Raw genomic sequence first — 19,127 nt, 5'->3', positions numbered from 1 at the left:
TTTAAAGACAATTATTTTGAAGTCATGACTTATTCATGTTTTTCTCCTAATGAACACTGCATGATCGAACAACTATAGTCAACTGAAATATGTGGGTATAGCCGCTTCATGCTTTGCTGTAAGGGCATACAATTATTGTTTTTAAATGTTAGCGCATGTATATACGTGTAAATATTGTAGCGATATCTGCTGCGTGTGTTCGCCACCAAAACAACAAATAATCGGACCGAGCCGTGTTTCCTGCAACAGGCTTTATTTTTCAAAACATTGTAATGCAGCTACACCCGTCTCTATCACTTCTGTCCTGTCCTACTTCTGCGGCGGACCGGGCGCCCCTATATATGCCCTCGGCCCGTGACGTCTCCCCCAATCACGGCGCCTAAGTTCCCGCGCTGCGCTGACCCATGAACGCGGAATTCAGTAATTCCCTCTGTCTAACAGTAATAATTACATTGTTCATTGTTTTCTTGTTTTACTCTGTTTTTAAAGTCTGTAAAGCGCTTTGAGCACCATCAAAAAAGCGCTGAATAAATAAAGGTATTATTATTATTGTTATTATTATGATCACTGAATGCCGTGGAACGCGTTGATGACCCAGCGGACCCGTGTGTGACTCGATTCACAGGCACATCGGGGCACCGTTTGTAGTAGTACATCCCAAACAGCATGAAACCCCTATACCTACATATTTTACTATACATTCTTGCCCCTAGACTAAGGACTTTACTATAATGCTCTGCTCATGCAGTGTTCATTACGAGATAACATGAATCAGTCATGACTTTCAAATAATTGGCTGTAAACATGAAGTGCATTAGCTTGTAAATAAGCATGATTCTTTACAAGAAAACGTAACGTGGCAAAACCCCGATTATTACAAGCAATAATACATTTTAAACCTCAAAATTGTGATGAATCCATACATTTTGTTTGCTTTTATTCAAATAGCCAGTCTCGATTTGTATTGAATTTGTATTTGTAATGAGTTCATACCCTCTTACTTGCTTGCCAGGGGGTTGTGAAAAACATGAATTCATGTGTGAAGACATATACATACATCTGAGTTCACAAGAATAACATCATGCATTCATGTGTTTTTCCTGTGTTGTACTATCGGAATTCATGAAGAATGAATGCCCATTATTGTAAAGTGTTACCAGAAACACAAACAGGAAAAATGCCAGTAGAGAATGGCTACCGCTGAGATTGTTTATTCAACAGTGAACAGGGCAATGTCAGGCTTTAACAACGAGACGAATGGCCATTCTGAGTGCTCTGAATTATGAACATCTACTTGGGGACTTTTCCGAAGAAGGGGATTAACTATAACACGGAAAGCAGACGAAACCGAATGTTAATTAGTATGCATTTTTGATATCAACAGTTAGCAGGTTAATTCTTGATATCAACAATTGTATTATAGATATCAGCAATTATGGATTAAATGTCACAACGGCTTGCCATAAAAATGTCCCCAATTGAAACAAACGGCAGGTAACTGCTGCTCTTTTGGAGGTCCCGGTAGCGCATTAAAACAGCGGGCTCTCTAACCTTTGTGCCACTTCGCTGGGATTAGAGCTCTGGAGCAGAGATTTGTGGCTTTAATCCCAGGCAGGAGATACAGTTGCTGTACATTTGCGCAAGGTACAGTACAGATTGCTCCAATAGAAACACAACTGTACAAAGGGGTCAAGATCTGTTAAAACAATGCTATATGTTGTAAGTCATGTAATCATTTAGAATAAGCAGAGACAGGTCACAAAGTGAACTGATTAAAATAGGAATTTATAAAATGTACTATGCTTTGAATTGCTTTGTATTATGTAAATCTGAATTTGTATTGTTTGATGCCTCGTACTGAACTGTATGTTTGCACGTTGTATTGCGCTTATGTTTTGTAAGTCGCCTTGGCTAAGGGCGTCTGCCAATCAATAAATAATAATAATTATATACTACTACTACTAATAATAATAATGCAGGACTGGTCATCTGAAAATGGAGATTATAGCAATACAAATCAACAACCCTCTACGGCTTTTTAATGTTCATACAATTACAGACAACCCATGAAGAAATTGTCACACACATAAAACAACAAAAAACGCATTCACTTGCTTTGCAAGGTGTACTTTTAAATGTACGGGGGCTGCAACGTATAAAATCCCATTAAGAATCAAGCCTCTGCCACTAAGACTGTAAACCAACCAAATCTCCATCAGTTCCAGCGATCTAATCGCAATATTCAACTTTTGAAATAATTTCCAAATCACAAGTGTGTGAGAGGCTGTGGCGAATGAGTTTTAGGTAGTGCTGTCCGACTCGAGATGCTGCGCACCTGCTAGAAATGTGCGCCTTCATTGGAAATAAGCGGTTTCCGCCGCTGATGTAGGCGTTTCTAGGCGAATGCAAGTCTCTTGTTGTGACGGCCGAATTCATGAACATCTCCATGAATGAGTTTGAGATCCTTATTGATGTGCAGGTGCGTGAGATCAAAGTCATTTTTCTTTCATAGCGGAGCACAAATGTGTTTGGAGTAGTTTTAGCGCACTGAATGCTCGCTCACCTGTTGCTGTCGTGACCGGTATGGTATAGGAACACATTACAAACTAATCACTCTCATCGTAAGTCTGTACAGTTACATTTTCGTCCACGAGAAATCCGGCTATTTCGCGCAGTGCTCCTAACGCTCCTCGCTTAACTCCTGCAGCTCAGAGGAGCGCCTGGCGTACGCGGTCCGAACCCCGAAAAAGTCACTGCTTTTGTTCAAAATACATGGATTCGATTTTTGTATACGCCACCGTCTCCGCAGTCGCTACCAAAATGACAATGTCAGTTTATCTTCATTACGTCATTCTGTTTCGACTAGTTTCAAAGGGTTTGCGGCGTTTCGGCATAGGAGAAAAAGCCCAAGCCGATCTGGGATCACCTCCAGTCGACCCAAAATACAGCAAACGCAAAGGTACACACTCCTAGCTCGGATTCCCGCTCTGTGACGAATGTATACATCTCAAATCAAACCTCAGATTCGATGTAACAGACCCAACACTGCATAGTGGCATCAGATGATCGTTTCTATGGAAAAATATGTAAACGGCCACGGGCATGGCGCACGCATGCACAGGTTTCTCTTCGAGATAATGACGTTAGTTGAACAGGAAGTTAATCCCTCATAGGTTAATTCACATTTGCTTTGAATAGATGAACATGCAAAGCTGCTTTTCGAACAATAATTCGTGATCTACACATCTGATCTAACCGGGTAGCTTCGTGTCGGATGTAAGCGTTTGTAACCCCGTTCTCCTCCTGCAGTTTCTACGATACAGTGTCCTCCGATCAGCTGTAGGCTGCCAGCCCCGTGGCACTGTGGTGCGATGTTCTGAAAGTGGGAATCTTTTTCTGAACACGTGATTTCGAGCCCTCCAGGGCCTAATTTTCGGCATCACTAGCTGTAGGCACAAAAGCTGCAGAGATCCTGGAAAGCAGCAACACGCCAACTGCGAGCTAAAGGACAGTTTTAGACCAGCTGTAGTGGCCATGGATTGCCATCCTGCTGAACTTGGAGAGCAAACAGGAAAGACACAGGGCATGGTCTGTTCTCAGCTTTATTGATCATTCACACAACAGTCAAGCTGTGGGTGAGCTTGCTCTCCTGTACAGCACAGTCCCCAGCACAGCAATGCACACCACAGCCACAGCAGCCACCACACCAGCCAGGAGCACAACCTCAGCAGAGATGCCTGCAAAGAAAGCCCACCCCACTGGTCACTCACTTTAGGTCAAACCCAGACTACAGCAAGAGACCGCAACCTCTGGCTCCAATTTCAATAGGCCCCAGTACCTGCTTCTTTGCGGTCCTCTGCAGTCAGGGGAGACCTCTGGGCATTCGTCTCCACTGGAGGGATGGCATCCTGCGGCTTCTCCAGCACACGCACAAACACTGTGGCATCACCTTCCCATTCTGGAAGGTGGAGAGGCTTGGATCCAGCCACACATACTATACCCCAGTACCACACGCACAACCAGGCAAAGGATCCTTACCCTCCTTGAAAGCCAAGTCCCTCCTGTACCTCCCAAAGTACCTGGATTTAGAGACAGGGCTACAGCTGGAGTCACAGCAGCTACAGACCTGATCGCTCCCATCCACCGAGCTCCAGCTACAATAGGGATACAGCCATCAGGACGGAGACCCGGAGAAGGACACCAAGGGCCTCAAGCACCCTCCTCCCCCTCTACCTGTTGCCCACAGGGTAGCAGGCCTTGTCCAGGTTGTCCACAGCCTGGGAAGCAGCAGTCACCTTCAGGTGGCAGGTCATGTAGATCTGAGCAGAACAGACATTGGCACAGTTAGTGCACCCTGGGAGAGCTGCTTCAATGCCCAAGAAGCCACACAGTTGAGAAAGCAGAGGCCAACCAAGCCAAAGATGCAAAAGCAGTAGTCAAAAGCTCAGAGGCAGAGTGGCTGGGAGACTTACAGAGCTGTTGGCATCATTGTGGAACCTGAAGGCATCAAGCACCATCTGCAGCTTAGTGACGTCCTGAGGTCTTGGCATGAAGTGAGAACTGGAGCCCGTCACCTTGGCATCAATCAGGCAACTGGGGACAGGAGGAAATCCATGATCAGTCCCTGCTCGGAGTCGACACCCAACACCTGCAAGCACCCTGGCCATGCTTAGCTATGGGATCTCACTCACCCATAGTTCCCAATGAAAGTGTAACTGGGAGAAGAGGTCGGGTCAGAGGTCAAGGTGGCCACACAGCTGTCCACAAACAGCCGCAGGGGCACGTGGCTGGCCTGGTTGACGGAGGCTTGGATGTTCAGGACGTCCCCCAGGAAGTACACGTTGGAGGGTCTAGGGGAGCTCCAGTCATCTGCGGAGACGGGGAGCAGCATGAGGCCTCTACAGAGCAGAGCAGCACTCCAGTACACGGGAGGGTTAGAGCTGCATTAGGTTGGCCTCTACCAGTCATGAGCTGCAGGGAGAAGTCCAGGAGATCCTCCGCAGACTTGGTGGAGGTGTATGGGACCCAGGTTGGCTGCAGGGCATCGCTGCTCACATTGTGGAGCCTATGGAGCAGACAGCAATTACACACCGATCCTACAGCAGCTAGGCTGAAGCAGTACTGCAGCAGAGTCCTCACCGGAGGTAGTGACACTCGATGTGGACAACAGCAGGGTCGGTTCTCACGATGCCAGTGTTGGCAATCGGGGACGGGTGGTAGTTTAGGGAGAAGCTGTAAACCAGCTCGTCTTCGGTCATCTACAAGTGAAAGGCACAACGGTTAAGCTCAGGATGGTTTAACCCATTCACCGTGCGAGTCTACAGCCGTATTCTCCCCCCTCCCCTACTTACCGACAGGGCGCTGCCACAGCCCTGCAGCTCCGACTGGAAGACCAGGACCGTGTCGTTCTGCCCACTGAGCGCACAGCCTCCCAGCTGGATATCCGCAGCCTGGATCAGCTCGCCGGTACCGAACAGGTCTCTCTCCACCGACACCTGGATCGCGCTGTCCCCGCACTGTGCCCACACGACGGGGGAGACTTGCTGCTTGAACAGAGAAGAATCCACTCGCACAACGGCCTTGGCTCTGGCGGGAGGCTTGGCTCTGGCTGCAGGCTTGGCTCTCGCCCACTTAGAAACTCTGCCGGCGTCGCAGAGCCCAGCGAACACACACAGCACTAGCAGCCCACACCAAGAAGCCCTCGTACGTAGCATTGTGGCGAAAATACAAGAACAGCTCACAGATTCGCGATGCTTACCCAGCCCACACCGCCTCCTTTTATACACTGAGATGATCCCGCTCAGCGTGTCTCTCTGAGGAGACAGCGCGACATTTTCACGTGGAATTCGGCGACAAGTGGGGCTGCAACAGCAGCGGCGCGGATCCAGCGCGGATCCCAGTGCGTCCCGTCCTGCACAGGTGCAGCGAGTAGTGACGACGGAACCGATTTTGCCGCTGTGTGAGCGTGTTTCGTGCTGTCCCGACTTCATTTTTTAGGCTACAGAGAGCAGATGAGCAACACTCAATTCAATGCTGTTGGTACCACTACCAGTACTCCAGCTAATGATTATAATAGTAGCCTGTGAGTTCGTAGAACTAGGACCCTGCCACCTGCTTTCCTCCCCGCGATAGGTGGCCGTGTCGTCTTTTTAAATAATCCCTTATTGATGAATAATCTCACGATTCCACGCGAATCATGTCAATTAGTCAAGTTATCAACAGAATACCAGGTGCTGTATTGAATTTTGCAATACACCTCGAAGCATGTCATTTCATGCCTTTACTAGGGAACTGGGATTATCCGAGACAAACGCAGTCTCATTATTACAATTCAATGACAGTGTGCACAAGGATTTCTCAACACTGTGCCAGGGATGTAATTCACGGGTTGCAGATTGCCGTATCTGTGACACAGTCACTTGACTTCATTTTGTATTTGATATGTTTTCTTCAACATTCGCTTGCACCTTTTTATTTCACTAACTTAACATTCTTTAATTACTTTGAATTTGGCTCGATTGAACTTGGGAAATGGGTTGTCAACAGCGTTCATGGCGGTTTTAATTGAATTATCCATAGAGCTCGTGATTGGTGGAAAATACATCTTCATTACAATACAATTCATCATTTTACAATCTGCTCAAAACAATATTTCAAGAAATAGAAAATATATAGGCGTTGCTGATTGCTCTTTGCGGTTTAGTCCCTTATTGATGAATAATCTCACGATTCCACACGAATCATGTCAATTCATCAGTCGGACACGTTGAATATTGCGGCAGCAACTGTACACAATTATTGAAAGGGGGCATGCAACGCGTTTTGACCTCATATTCATTACGATTGGTCAGAATGTGTCATTACGTCATTTCAGTGTTTCATTTTACGAGTTGCTAGAATTCTGTACCTTCTCTCCGGGACATATAACATGTGTGTTCATCCCATTGCTGGCTTTCTCTTCAGCCTACGGTTTACACCTTCACAACCGTGACTACATTTACAATATTTAATGGTTCATAAATATATTCGTCATGAAAGTAAATGAAATTAGTTTAAGAATTCATGTATTAGCAGGCGTTATCCATGGCGATGTAGACGTATAACCTATAAGCTATACAAAAGCTCAAATATGATCACTTCAGACCCAACCGGAGTAACTGCAATACTATTCAATAACTTCAGAAAGACGGAGTCAGTAGAAGAGCAAATACGGGTTCAAGTCACCTACGGGGCAGAACAAATTGGAACAAATAATGTGACCGTTACATCAGCGTCCGATACCACTGTCTCAAGTATTGTAGATACAAGGCAGTTTAAGTGCAGGATTATACAGCAGGTATAAAAAGAACACATCGCATATTGTAGATCACGGACTCATTTGAAAAGTAGAATACAGCGCAGTGCCAAATTGAAACAAATGTCGAATTGTAAGGGGTTTTAAAGCAATCTGAATTGCACCGCGGTTAGGTTATTCGACTCCCCCCAGACTTACAGTCTTTTATCCTTCACTAACCGAGTGAAATTCTAGTTTCACGATGGTTTACAGTGGTTTAAAATTCAAGTAATAAAAAAGACACTGTTTTCAACATTCATTATCATTGTATTTTAACCGTCAGAATTAACGGAGATTCTGTTAAATGTTATTTTACAGTTGTGAACACTGATTATACGGTAGTTTGTCATTAAAGAATAAACATATTTCAACCTTCACTATTACAGTTAGTTAATTAACCTTCAAAACTACAGAGATTTTTTACAGTGTGGATACAGGAAGCTTATTGGGATTTCTTCTTTGGATCTGGGCAACATGCCAATCAATACAGATCAAGCAAAAGACCAAGTTTAATCCACCTCAGGACTATACTCTCAGCAACCCCTCACACACGAAAGGGAATTCTGAGCAGCGGACACAAGGAGGGGCCACTTGTTGCCACCCCTGTAAAAGGCACAGTAGGGCCACGAGTACTACACACCGGTTGGCGTGCATTACTAGAGGGAAGAGCAGCCACTGAACAGAGGGCCTGGAGTCAGGCTCTGGAGCACACGGCTGAAGGATCTTTGCAAGGCAAGAAGAAACGGAGCGAGTCAGACATTTCACAGTCCACATTTTATTCAAAAACCTGCTCCAGTTACAGTTGGGATGCCCGCATGTGGGGCCTGGCTCTCCACACAGCCGCCAGCACCACAGCACAGAGCACAAGCACCGTGAAGGCAGCCACGGTCAGCACACCATAGCCGAAAGCCTGGGGCACTGTGGAGACGGGAGAGGGACAGGCAGCTCACAAGGGTGCAGACATGAGAGGGCTGAGCGCCAGCAGAGTGTCAAAGCTCCCCTCCTCACCTTCACTGGGAGAAGCCCTCCTGTCCACAGCAGGGAGCTCAGAGGCAGTCAGGATCACTTCCCCACTGGACACCACGGCCATCTCCCTGGAGGCCCTCTGCACCGGGGCAACGGCTCTCCCTGAAGGGACAAGAGCAGCATTACAGAAGCAGCCCCTCCACTGGGGGAGCCTTAGGGAAAGATGCCAGTCCAGCTCACACTGGAACCGAGCCACTCACTCATTCTCTGGTTGCACGGAGTGACACAGCGGTCAGTAGCACTGGGTTGGCACACTGCTGCACTACAGTGGATGAACACCTGGGGGAGCATGAGATGCAGTACAATACAATGCCGCCATGGGGAATGTGGCGTTCCTTGGCCAATAGACCCTTACCTTCGCCTTCAGAGGGAGCTGGGAGCCAGCATCCACAAAAGTGAACATCTGCACGATGAAGCGCTTGTAGTGCGTTGGGTATGGCAGCCCTGAAGAGCCAGCCACAGGAACCAAGGTGGTCTGGTACTGGTCATCTCTGTACGGACACCTGGAAAGAGCACCACACATGGGTCAAGAGGTCTGCCTAAACCACCAACACAAGCTGGCCGGCAAGAGATACAGGGCTCCAGTTACCCAGCAACCAGCAGGCTCCACTGGGGCTGGCCGAGCGGGCTGGGGGTGGAAGTTGCCCAGCAGTCTTCCAGAGTCAGGACAATGTTGGGGTCGGTCCTATTCAGGATGCGAACCTCAACATACACAGGATCCCGCAGGACCTTGGTCACGGGGTAGTCCCCATCACCGTAGTAGGCGTCATACACAGCTTCTACAGGAGGAACGACGGAGAGCTTTAGGAAGCCAGCATGCATTGGAAACCAGTACATAGCATGGCCATGTACAAGGGCTCATCACAGTACCCGTTGCAATCCTGAGCTCCACACCGAGAGGTCCAGGGGCCACGACTGAAGGAGGAGGCGGGGCTGCAGTGTACACTACAGCCTCCACAGGAACAAGCTCACTGCCCGAATACTTGCACAGGAAGGTCAGCCTGGAAGGAGAAGCAGGCAGCCATTGGACCCAGTCGGGTACTGGCACATGGAGACGGCCACTGGGGAGCCCCACTTACTCATAGTAGCTGTCCCTGGTGATGGAGCCATCAGGCCCCTCCTGCACATCACGTTTAGAGGACATCGTGTTCTCGTACACCACATCGCCACCCTCACTCTGGAAGAGGGAAGCAGACCCTCACGTTATACAGCCAAGACAAACAGCACAAGGCGCTGCAATGCTCAGGCCAAAGCTGGGAACCGCTTCCTCACCTTCAGTGTGCTGCCACAGGCACTGACTGGGAACTGGAACAAGGCAAAGCCAGCAGTGGTGCCAACAGGGCTGCAGGGGGCGCCCTGACCCCCCAGCAGGCTGACGGTGTCAAGGCTCAGCGGAGGCCTGGTCACATTCCTGGGTACTACAACCACAAACTGACCATCCGTGGTGCATTGCACAGTCACTGGAGGGAGAGGGGAGAAGATTAGCAAAGCAATGCGCTCAGGAGCCGTTTGTACGAGATTTTGCCCATACCACTCACCCTCATTGCTGTAATAACAGGGCTGTCTTCCCCTCTGATCAAAGCAGCAGTTACTCGCTTCACAGTCGGCTCTACTGATTGCAGGGGCGCCACACGCCATTTTCTCGTTGTCACTAACAGAGCAGTTCTGACCCTGGGCTATAGACACGTCCACCGCAGCCGCCATCAGCAGACAGACAAGACTCCAGACCCGCACGCTCATCCCACACCTCTCCATTGTGCAACTCGGCAACGAAGTGCCGAGAAGCGGCGCTCCGCTCCTTAAATAATCCGGCGCCCTGATTGGCTCAGGGCTGGCCCTGGCGCAGCAGGCTGCACGAGGATTTCAGCCACCCCAGCGGGCCAGTCGGGCTCTTTGGTGGAGCTCTCGCTTTGCTGCCGCACAATCACTGTCAGATGCCACATCACTGTCTGTCGGCAAGCCCGCCGCGCCCCGCTGCGCTCACTTCACTGCCCCGGCTCTCAACGCACAGCTCCCCTACCTACTGAGCACTCATCTCCAAGACTTCCACAGCTTTTTAGAGAGAGTTCCGACTCATCATTCGGTCGGTGTGCGACACTCGCAACAGTAGCAGTGAAGATGAATAGCTGTATGACATTGTAACACGTCTTCTTCAGAGACAGTGAATGCTGGATTTTGAAAAGAACGGAAATGCGAAAGCACATTGAAATTGAGCATCGAGTTCAACTTTAAACGGACAGTGTGCCTCATCACGTCCTCCTTGTGACTTGGGACGAGAACACGATTTGATGCCCTGATTGCAACGAACCAATTACTTCCAGCGTCACCGAGTGCACTCTGAAAATGTATGGCAAGCAGTTGTGACATTTAATCCATCATTTCTAAAATCAAAAATACAATTGGTGATATCAAGAATGATCTGCTATTTTTGATATCACCAATTGTATTTTGGATTTCATAAACTGTATTTTTGATATCAGAAATTGAATTTTTGCTATCAAAAATGCATACTAATTATAGCATCCGGTTCTATTTGTCATATCAAAAATGCATACTAATTATCATACGGTTCTATTTTTCATATCAAAAATGCATACTAATTGACGTCCGGTGATTTGAAACTCAACCCTTTACACTCCGCCCCATTATTTTCAGATCTTCCGCGATCGGAGAAATAAATTGTACGTTTTTCAAAACTATAAAATATACCAGAGACAAGAGAAACTAGAGACCGGGAGCTGTCAAACGATGTCTTACTCGCGTATGTAGAGTCTTCATAGCATGGGCTACAGGCTTGCGAAATCAGCCATGTGTCCTAGTGTACAGGGCTGATTTGCGTATGCCCGAGTGTTTGTTTCTAGCCTGTCAGCCGATTTGCCTTAAAATACGAAAGGTCACAACTTGTTCTTTAATTTGATACAAGATAAAAGCATATGGCACAACGAAGCAAGGGGAAACACGGTAACACTTTACAATAATGGGCATTAATTCCTCATGAATTCCGATAGTACAACACGGGGAAAACACATGAATGCATGATGTAATTCTTGTGAACTCATTTGTAATTCAAGTATGTGAATTCATCATGATGTAAAGACTCTTATTCATATGGAATTCTTTTTTAATCCCCTGGCGAGCGAGTAAGAGGGTATGAATTCATTATGATTCATGATTATTAAGGGTCTTCTTTTCTGCAGTATGTTCCTCATGAATTAATTCGTAATTCAACAAATGGTGTTAATCATGTGTACAAATCGGGACTGGCTATTTGAATAAAAGCAAACAAAATATATGGATTCATCTCAATTTTGAATTTTAAAATATATTTTTCTTGCAATAATCGGCGTTATGCCAAGTTACGTTTTCTCGTAAGGAATCGAGCTTATGTACAAGCTAATCACATGCACTTCATGTTTACAGACAATTATTTTGAAGTCATGACTTATTCATGTTTTTCTCCTAATGAACACTGCATGATCGAACAACTATAGTAAACTGAAATATGTGGGTATAGCCGCTTCATGCTTTGCTATAAGGGCATACAATTATTGTTTTTAAATGTTAGCGCATGCATATACGTGTAAATATTGTAGCGATATCTGCTGCGTGTGTTCGCCACCAAAACAACAAATAATCGGACCGAGCCGTGTTTCCTGCAACAGGCTTTATTTTTCAAAACATTGTAATGCAGCTACACCCGTCTCTATCACTTCTGTCCTGTCCTACTTCTGCGGCGGACCGGGCGCCCCTATATATGCCCTCGGCCCGTGACGTCTCCCCCAATCACGGCGCCTAAGTTCCCGCGCTGCGCTGACCCATGAACGCGGAATTCAGTAATTCCCTCTGTCTAACAGTAATAATTACATTGTTCATTGTTTTCTTGTTTTACTCTGTTTTTAAAGTCTGTAAAGCGCTTTGAGCACCATCAAAAAAGCGCTGAATAAATAAAGGTATTATTATTATTGTTATTATTATGATCACTGAATGCCGTGGGACGCGTTGATGACCCAGCGGACCCGTGTGTGACTCGATTCACAGGCACATCGGGGCACCGTTTGTAGTAGTACATCCCAAACAGCATGAAACCCCTATACCTACATATTTTAGTATACATTCTTGCCCCTAGACTAAGGACTTTACTATAATGCTCTGCTCATGCAGTGTTCATTACGAGATAACATGAATCAGTCATGACTTTCAAATAATTGGCTGTAAACATGAAGTGCATTAGCTTGTAAATAAGCATGATTCTTTACAAGAAAACGTAACGTGGCAAAACCCCGATTATTACAAGCAATAATACATTTTAAACCTCAAAATTGTGATGAATCCATACATTTTGTTTGCTTTTATTCAAATAGCCAGTCTCGATTTGTATTGAATTTGTATTTGTAATGAGACATATACATACATCTGAGTTCACAAGAATAACATCATGCATTCATGTGTTTTTTCTGTGTTGTAGTATCGGAATTCATGAAGAATGAATGCCCATTATTGTAAAGTGTTACCAGAAACACAAACAGGAAAAATGCCAGTAGAGAATGGCTACCGCTGAGATTGTTTATTCAACAGTGAACAGGGCAATGTCAGGCTTTAACAACGAGACGAATGGCCATTCTGAGTGCTCTGAATTATGAACATCTACTTGGGGACTTTTCCGAAGAAGGGGATTAACTATAACACGGAAAGCAGACGAAACCGAATGTTAATTAGTATGCATTTTTGATATCAAAAATACATGTGTTGATATCAACAGTTAGCAGGTTAATTCTTGATATCAACAATTGTATTCTAGATATCAGCAATTATGGGTTAAATGTCACAACGGCTTGCCATAAAAATGTCCCCAATTGAAACAAACGGCAGGTAACTGCTGCTCTTTTGGAGGTCCCGGTAGCGCATTAAAACAGCGGGCTCTCTAACCTTTGTGCCACTTCGCTGGGATTAGAGCTCTGGAGCAGAGATTTGTGGCTTTAATCCCAGGCAGGAGATACAGTTGCTGTACATTTGCGCAAGGTACAGTACAGATTGCTCCAATAGAAACACAACTGTACAAAGGGGTCAAGATCTGTTAAAACAATGCTATATGTTGTAAGTCATGTAATCATTTAGAATAAGCAGAGACAGGTCACAAAGTGAACTGATTAAAATAGGAATTTATAAAATGTACTATGCTTTGAATTGCTTTGTATTATGTAAATCTGAATTTGTATTGTTTGATGCCTCGTACTGAACTGTATGTTTGCACGTTGTATTGCGCTTATGTTTTGTAAGTCGCCTTGGCTAAGGGCGTCTGCCAATCAATAAATAATAATAATTATATACTACTACTACTACTAATAATAATGCAGGACTGGTCATCTGAAAATGGAGATTATAGCAATACAAATCAACAACCCTCTACGGCTTTTTAATGTTCATACAATTACAGACAACCCACGAAGAAATTGTCACACACATAAAACAACAAAAAACGCATTCACTTGCTTTGCAAGGTGTACTTTTAAATGTACGGGGGCTGCAACGTATAAAATCCCATTAAGAATCAAGCCTCTGCCACCAAGACTGTAAACCAACCAAATCTCCATCAGTTCCAGCGATCTAATCGCAATATTCAACTTTTGAAATAATTTCCAAATCACAAGTGTGTGAGAGGCTGTGGCGAATGAGTTTTAGGTAGTGCTGTCCGACTCGAGATGCTGCGCACCTGCTAGAAATGTGCGCCTTCATTGGAAATAAGCGGTTTCCGCCGCTGATGTAGGCGTTTCTAGGCGAATGCAAGTCTCTTGTTGTGACGGCCGAATTCATGAACATCTCCATGAATGAGTTTGAGATCCTTATTGATGTGCAGGTGCGTGAGATCAAAGTCATTTTTCTTTCATAGCGGAGCACAAATGTGTTTGGAGTAGTTTTAGCGCACTGAATGCTCGCTCACCTGTTGCTGTCGTGACCGGTATGGTATAGGAACACATTACAAACTAATCACTCTCATCGTAAGTCTGTACAGTTACATTTTCGTCCACGAGAAATCCGGCTATTTCGCGCAGTGCTCCTAACGCTCCTCGCTTAACTCCTGCAGCTCAGAGGAGCGCCTGGCGTACGCGGTCCGAACCCCGAAAAAGTCACTGCTTTTGTTCAAAATACATGGATTCGATTTTTGTACACGCCACCGTCTCCGCAGTCGCTACCAAAATGACAATGTCAGTTTATCTTCATTACGTCATTCTGTTTCGACTAGTTTCAAAGGGTTTGCGGCGTTTCGGCATAGGAGAAAAAGCCCAAGCCGATCTGGGATCACCTCCAGTTGACCCAAAATACAGCAAACGCAAAGGTACACACTCCTAGCTCGGATTCCCGCTCTGTGACGAATGTATACATCTCAAATCAAACCTCAGATTCGATGTAACAGACCCAACACTGCATAGTGGCATCAGATGATCGTTTCTATGGAAAAATATGTAAACGGCCACGGGCATGGCGCACGCATGCACAGGTTTCTCTTCGAGATAATGACGTTAGTTGAACAGGAAGTTAATCCCTCATAGGTTAATTCACATTTGCTTTGAATAGATGAACATGCAAAGCTGCTTTTCGAACAATAATTCGTGATCTACACATCTGATCTAACCGGGTAGCTTCGTGTCGGATGTAAGCGTTTGTAACCCCGTTCTCCTCCTGCAGTTTCTACGATACAGTGTCCTCCGATCAGCTGTAGGCTGCCAGCCCCGTGGCACTGTGGTGGGATGTTCTGAAAGTGGGAATCTTTTTCTGAACACGTGATTCCGAGCCCTCCAGGGCCTAATTTTCGGCATCACTAGCTGTAGGCACAAAAGCTGCAGAGATCCTGGAAAGCAGCAACACGCCAACTGCGAGCTAAAGGACAGTTTTAGACCAGCTGTAGTGGCCATGGATTGCCATCCTGCTGAACTTGGAGAGCAAAGAGGAAAGACACAGGGCATGGTCTGTTCTCAGCTTTATTGATCATTCACACAACAGTCAAGCTGTGGGTGAGCTTGCTCTCCTGTACAGCACAGTCCCCAGCACAGCAATGCACACCACAGCCACAGCAGCCACCACACCAGCCAGGACCACAACCTCAGCAGAGATGCCTGCAAAGAAAGCCCACCCCACTGGTCACTCACTTTAGGTCAAACCCAGACTACAGCAAGAGACCGCAACCTCTGGCTCCAATTTCAATAGGCCCCAGTACCTGCTTCTTTGCGGTCCTCTGCAGTCAGGGGAGACCTCTGGGCATTCGTCTCCACTGGAGGGATGGCATCCTGCGGCTTCTCCAGCACACGCACAAACACTGTGGCATCACCTTCCCATTCTGGAAGGTGGAGAGGCTTGGATCCAGCCACACATACTATACCCCAGTACCACACGCACAACCAGGCAAAGGATCCTTACCCTCCTTGAAAGCCAAGTCCCTCCTGTACCTCCCAAAGTACCTGGATTTAGAGACAGGGCTACAGCTGGAGTCACAGCAGCTACAGACCTGATCGCTCCCATCCACCGAGCTCCAGCTACAATAGGGATACAGCCATCAGGACGGAGACCCGGAGAAGGACACCAAGGGCCTCAAGCACCCTCCTCCCCCTCTACCTGTTGCCCACAGGGTAGCAGGCCTTGTCCAGGTTGTCCACAGCCTGGGAAGCAGCAGTCACCTTCAGGTGGCAGGTCATGTAGATCTGAGCAGAACAGACATTGGCACAGTTAGTGCACCCTGGGAGAGCTGCTTCAATGCCCAAGAAGCCACACAGTTGAGAAAGCAGAGGCCAACCAAGCCAAAGATGCAAAAGCAGTAGTCAAAAGCTCAGAGGCAGAGTGGCTGGGAGACTTACAGAGCTGTTGGCATCATTGTGGAACCTGAAGGCATCAAGCACCATCTGCAGCTTAGTGACGTCCTGAGGTCTTGGCATGAAGTGAGAACTGGAGCCCGTCACCTTGGCATCAATCAGGCAACTGGGGACAGGAGGAAATCCATGATCAGTCCCTGCTCGGAGTCGACACCCAACACCTGCAAGCACCCTGGCCATGCTTAGCTATGGGATCTCACTCACCCATAGTTCCCAATGAAAGTGTAACTGGGAGAAGAGGTCGGGTCAGAGGTCAAGGTGGCCACACAGCTGTCCACAAACAGCCGCAGGGGCACGTGGCTGGCCTGGTTGACGGAGGCTTGGATGTTCAGGACGTCCCCCAGGAAGTACACGTTGGAGGGTCTAGGGGAGCTCCAGTCATCTGCGGAGACGGGGAGCAGCATGAGGCCTCTACAGAGCAGAGCAGCACTCCAGTACACGGGAGGGTTAGAGCTGCATTAGGTTGGCCTCTACCAGTCATGAGCTGCAGGGAGAAGTCCAGGAGATCCTCCGCAGACTTGGTGGAGGTGTATGGGACCCAGGTTGGCTGCAGGGCATCGCTGCTCACATTGTGGAGCCTATGGAGCAGACAGCAATTACACACCGATCCTACAGCAGCTAGGCTGAAGCAGTACTGCAGCAGAGTCCTCACCGGAGGTAGTGACACTCGATGTGGACAACAGCAGGGTCGGTTCTCACGATGCCAGTGTTGGCAATCGGGGACGGGTGGTAGTTTAGGGAGAAGCTGTAAACCAGCTCGTCTTCGGTCATCTACAAGTGAAAGGCACAACGGTTAAGCTCAGGATGGTTTAACCCATTCACCGTGCGAGTCTACAGCCGTATTCTCCCCCCTCCCCTACTTACCGACAGGGCGCTGCCACAGCCCTGCAGCTCCGACTGGAAGACCAGGACCGTGTGGTTCTGCCCACTGAGCGCACAGCCTCCCAGCTGGATATCCGCAGCCTGGATCAGCTCGCCGGTACCGAACAGGTCTCTCTCCACCGACACCTGGATCGCGCTGTCCCCGCACTGTGCCCACACGACGGGGGAGACTTGCTGCTTGAACAGAGAAGAATCCACTCGCACAACGGCCTTGGCTCTGGCGGGAGGCTTGGCTCTGGCTGCAGGCTTGGCTCTCGCCCACTTAGAAACTCTGCCGGCGTCGCAGAGCCCAGCGAACACACACAGCACTAGCAGCCCACACCAAGAAGCCCTCGTACGTAGCATTGTGGCGAAAATACAAGAACAGCTCACAGATTCGCGATGCTTACCCAGCCCACACCGCCTCCTTCTATACACTGAGATGATCCCGCTCAGCGTGTCTCTCTGAGGAGACAGCGCGACATTTTCACGTGGAATTCGGCGACAAGTGGGGCTGCAACAGCAGCGGCGCGGATCCAGCGCGGATCCCAGTGCGTCCCGTCCTGCACAGGTGCAGCGAGTAGTGACGACGGAACCGATTTTGCCGCTGTGTGAGCGTGTTTCGTGCTGTCCCGACTTCATTTTTTAGGCTACAGAGAGCAGATGAGCAACACTCAATTCAATGCTGTTGGTACCACTACCAGTACTCCAGCTAATGATTATAATAGTAGCCTGTGAGTTCGTAGAACTAGGACCCTGCCACCTGCTTTCCTCCCCGCGATAGGTGGCCGTGTCGTCTTTTTAAATAATCCCTTATTGATGAATAATCTCACGATTCCACGCGAATCATGTCAATTAGTCAAGTTATCAACAGAATACCAGGTGCTGTATTGAATTTTGCAATACACCTCGAAGCATGTCATTTCATGCCTTTACTAGGGAACTGGGATTATCCGAGACAAACGCAGTCTCATTATTACAATTCAATGACAGTGTGCACAAGGATTTCTCAACACTGTGCCAGGGATGTAATTCACGGGTTGCAGATTGCCGTATCTGTGACACAGTCACTTGACTTCATTTTGTATTTGATATGTTTTCTTCAACATTCGTTTGCACCTTTTTATTTCACTAACTTAACATTCTTTAATTACTTTGAATTTGGCTCGATTGAACTTGGGAAATGGGTTGTCAACAGCGTTCATGGCGGTTTTAATTGAATTATCCATAGAGCTCGTGATTGGTGGAAAATACAACTTCATTACAATACAATTCATTGTAATGTACAATACAATTCATCATTTTACAATCTGCTCAAAACAATATTTCAAGAAATAGAAAATATATAGGCGTTGCTGATTGCTCTTTGCGGTTTAGTCCCTTATTGATGAATAATCTCACGATTCCACACGAATCATGTCAATTCATCAGTCGGACACGTTGAATATTGCGGCAGCAACTGTACACAATTATTGAAAGGGGGCATGCAACGCGTTTTGACCTCATATTCATTACGATTGGTCAGAATGTGTCATTACGTCATTTCAGTGTTTCATTTTACGAGTTGCTAGAATTCTGTACCTTCTCTCCGGGACATATAACATGTGTGTTCATCCCATTGCTGGCTTTCTCTTCAGCCTACGGTTTACACCTTCACAACCGTGACTACATTTACAATATTTAATGGTTCATAAATATATTCGTCATGAAAGTAAATGAAATTAGTTTAAGAATTCATGTATTAGCAGGCGTTATCCATGGCGATGTAGACGTATAACCTATAAGCTATACAAAAGCTCAAATATGATCACTTCAGACCCAACCGGAGTAACTGCAATACTATTCAATAACTTCAGAAAGACGGAGTCAGTAGAAGAGCAAATACGGGTTCAAGTCACCTACGGGGCAGAACAAATTGGAACAAATAATGTGACCGTTACATCAGCGTCCGATACCACTGTCTCAAGTATTGTAGATACAAGGCAGTTTAAGTGCAGGATTATACAGCAGGTATAAAAAGAACACATCGCATATTGTAGATCACG

At 46.9% G+C, this 19,127-nt stretch overlaps 2 protein-coding genes and 1 long non-coding RNA gene across 3 annotated transcripts; all 3 read right to left on the bottom strand.

The window, feature by feature from the left end:
* Positions 1 to 8,088: 8,088 nt before the first annotated feature.
* Positions 8,089 to 10,114, bottom strand: LOC136719400 (zona pellucida sperm-binding protein 4-like). Its single transcript, XM_066697324.1, has 8 exons — positions 9,952 to 10,114; positions 9,632 to 9,819; positions 9,491 to 9,536; positions 9,230 to 9,433; positions 8,949 to 9,138; positions 8,715 to 8,862; positions 8,560 to 8,638; positions 8,089 to 8,461 (listed from the first exon to the last, which is right to left on the bottom strand). The coding sequence occupies exons 1-8, from the start codon at positions 10,112 to 10,114 to the stop codon at positions 8,280 to 8,282; spliced, it is 1,200 nt and encodes a 399-aa protein (XP_066553421.1). The 3' UTR covers positions 8,089 to 8,279.
* Positions 10,115 to 15,322: 5,208 nt separating this feature from the next.
* On the bottom strand, positions 15,323 to 16,051 carry LOC136719285 (uncharacterized). Its single transcript, XR_010805394.1, has 2 exons — positions 15,573 to 16,051; positions 15,323 to 15,471 (listed from the first exon to the last, which is right to left on the bottom strand). It is a non-coding gene; the product is annotated as an uncharacterized LOC136719285 (long non-coding RNA).
* Positions 16,052 to 16,170: 119 nt separating this feature from the next.
* On the bottom strand, positions 16,171 to 17,448 carry LOC136719395 (zona pellucida sperm-binding protein 3-like). Its single transcript, XM_066697317.1, has 5 exons — positions 17,086 to 17,448; positions 16,874 to 16,992; positions 16,696 to 16,799; positions 16,426 to 16,603; positions 16,171 to 16,327 (listed from the first exon to the last, which is right to left on the bottom strand). The coding sequence occupies exons 1-5, from the start codon at positions 17,446 to 17,448 to the stop codon at positions 16,171 to 16,173; spliced, it is 921 nt and encodes a 306-aa protein (XP_066553414.1).
* Between the last annotated feature and the right edge of the window lie 1,679 nt (positions 17,449 to 19,127).

This window comes from Amia ocellicauda, chromosome 23 (genome assembly GCF_036373705.1).
Source record: "Amia ocellicauda isolate fAmiCal2 chromosome 23, fAmiCal2.hap1, whole genome shotgun sequence".
NCBI lineage: Eukaryota > Metazoa > Chordata > Actinopteri > Amiiformes > Amiidae > Amia > Amia ocellicauda.
Note: the sequence above shows the minus strand (reverse complement) of the source record. Positions and strands in the feature narration are given on the sequence as shown.

What these genes read in the sequence shown, in the direction of transcription:
- LOC136719395 (XM_066697317.1), bottom strand. Translation starts at nt 17,448, where the DNA reads ATGCTACGTACGAGGGCTTCTTGGTGTGGGCTGCTAGTGCTGTGTGTG. An exon ending in ATCGAGTGTCACTACCTCCG is followed by an intron (nt 16,800 to 16,873) that starts GTGAGGACTCTG and finishes TCTGCTCCATAG; the next exon opens with GCTCCACAATGTGAGCAGCG. An exon ending in CTCCCTGCAGCTCATGACTG is followed by an intron (nt 16,604 to 16,695) that starts GTAGAGGCCAAC and finishes CCGTCTCCGCAG; the next exon opens with ATGACTGGAGCTCCCCTAGA.
- LOC136719400 (XM_066697324.1), bottom strand. Translation starts at nt 10,114, where the DNA reads ATGGAGAGGTGTGGGATGAGCGTGCGGGTCTGGAGTCTTGTCTGTCTG. An exon ending in TAGAGCCGACTGTGAAGCGA is followed by an intron (nt 9,820 to 9,951) that starts GTAACTGCTGCT and finishes CTCTCCCTCCAG; the next exon opens with TGACTGTGCAATGCACCACG. An exon ending in TGGAGCCTGCTGGTTGCTGG is followed by an intron (nt 8,863 to 8,948) that starts GTAACTGGAGCC and finishes TGCTCTTTCCAG; the next exon opens with GTGTCCGTACAGAGATGACC.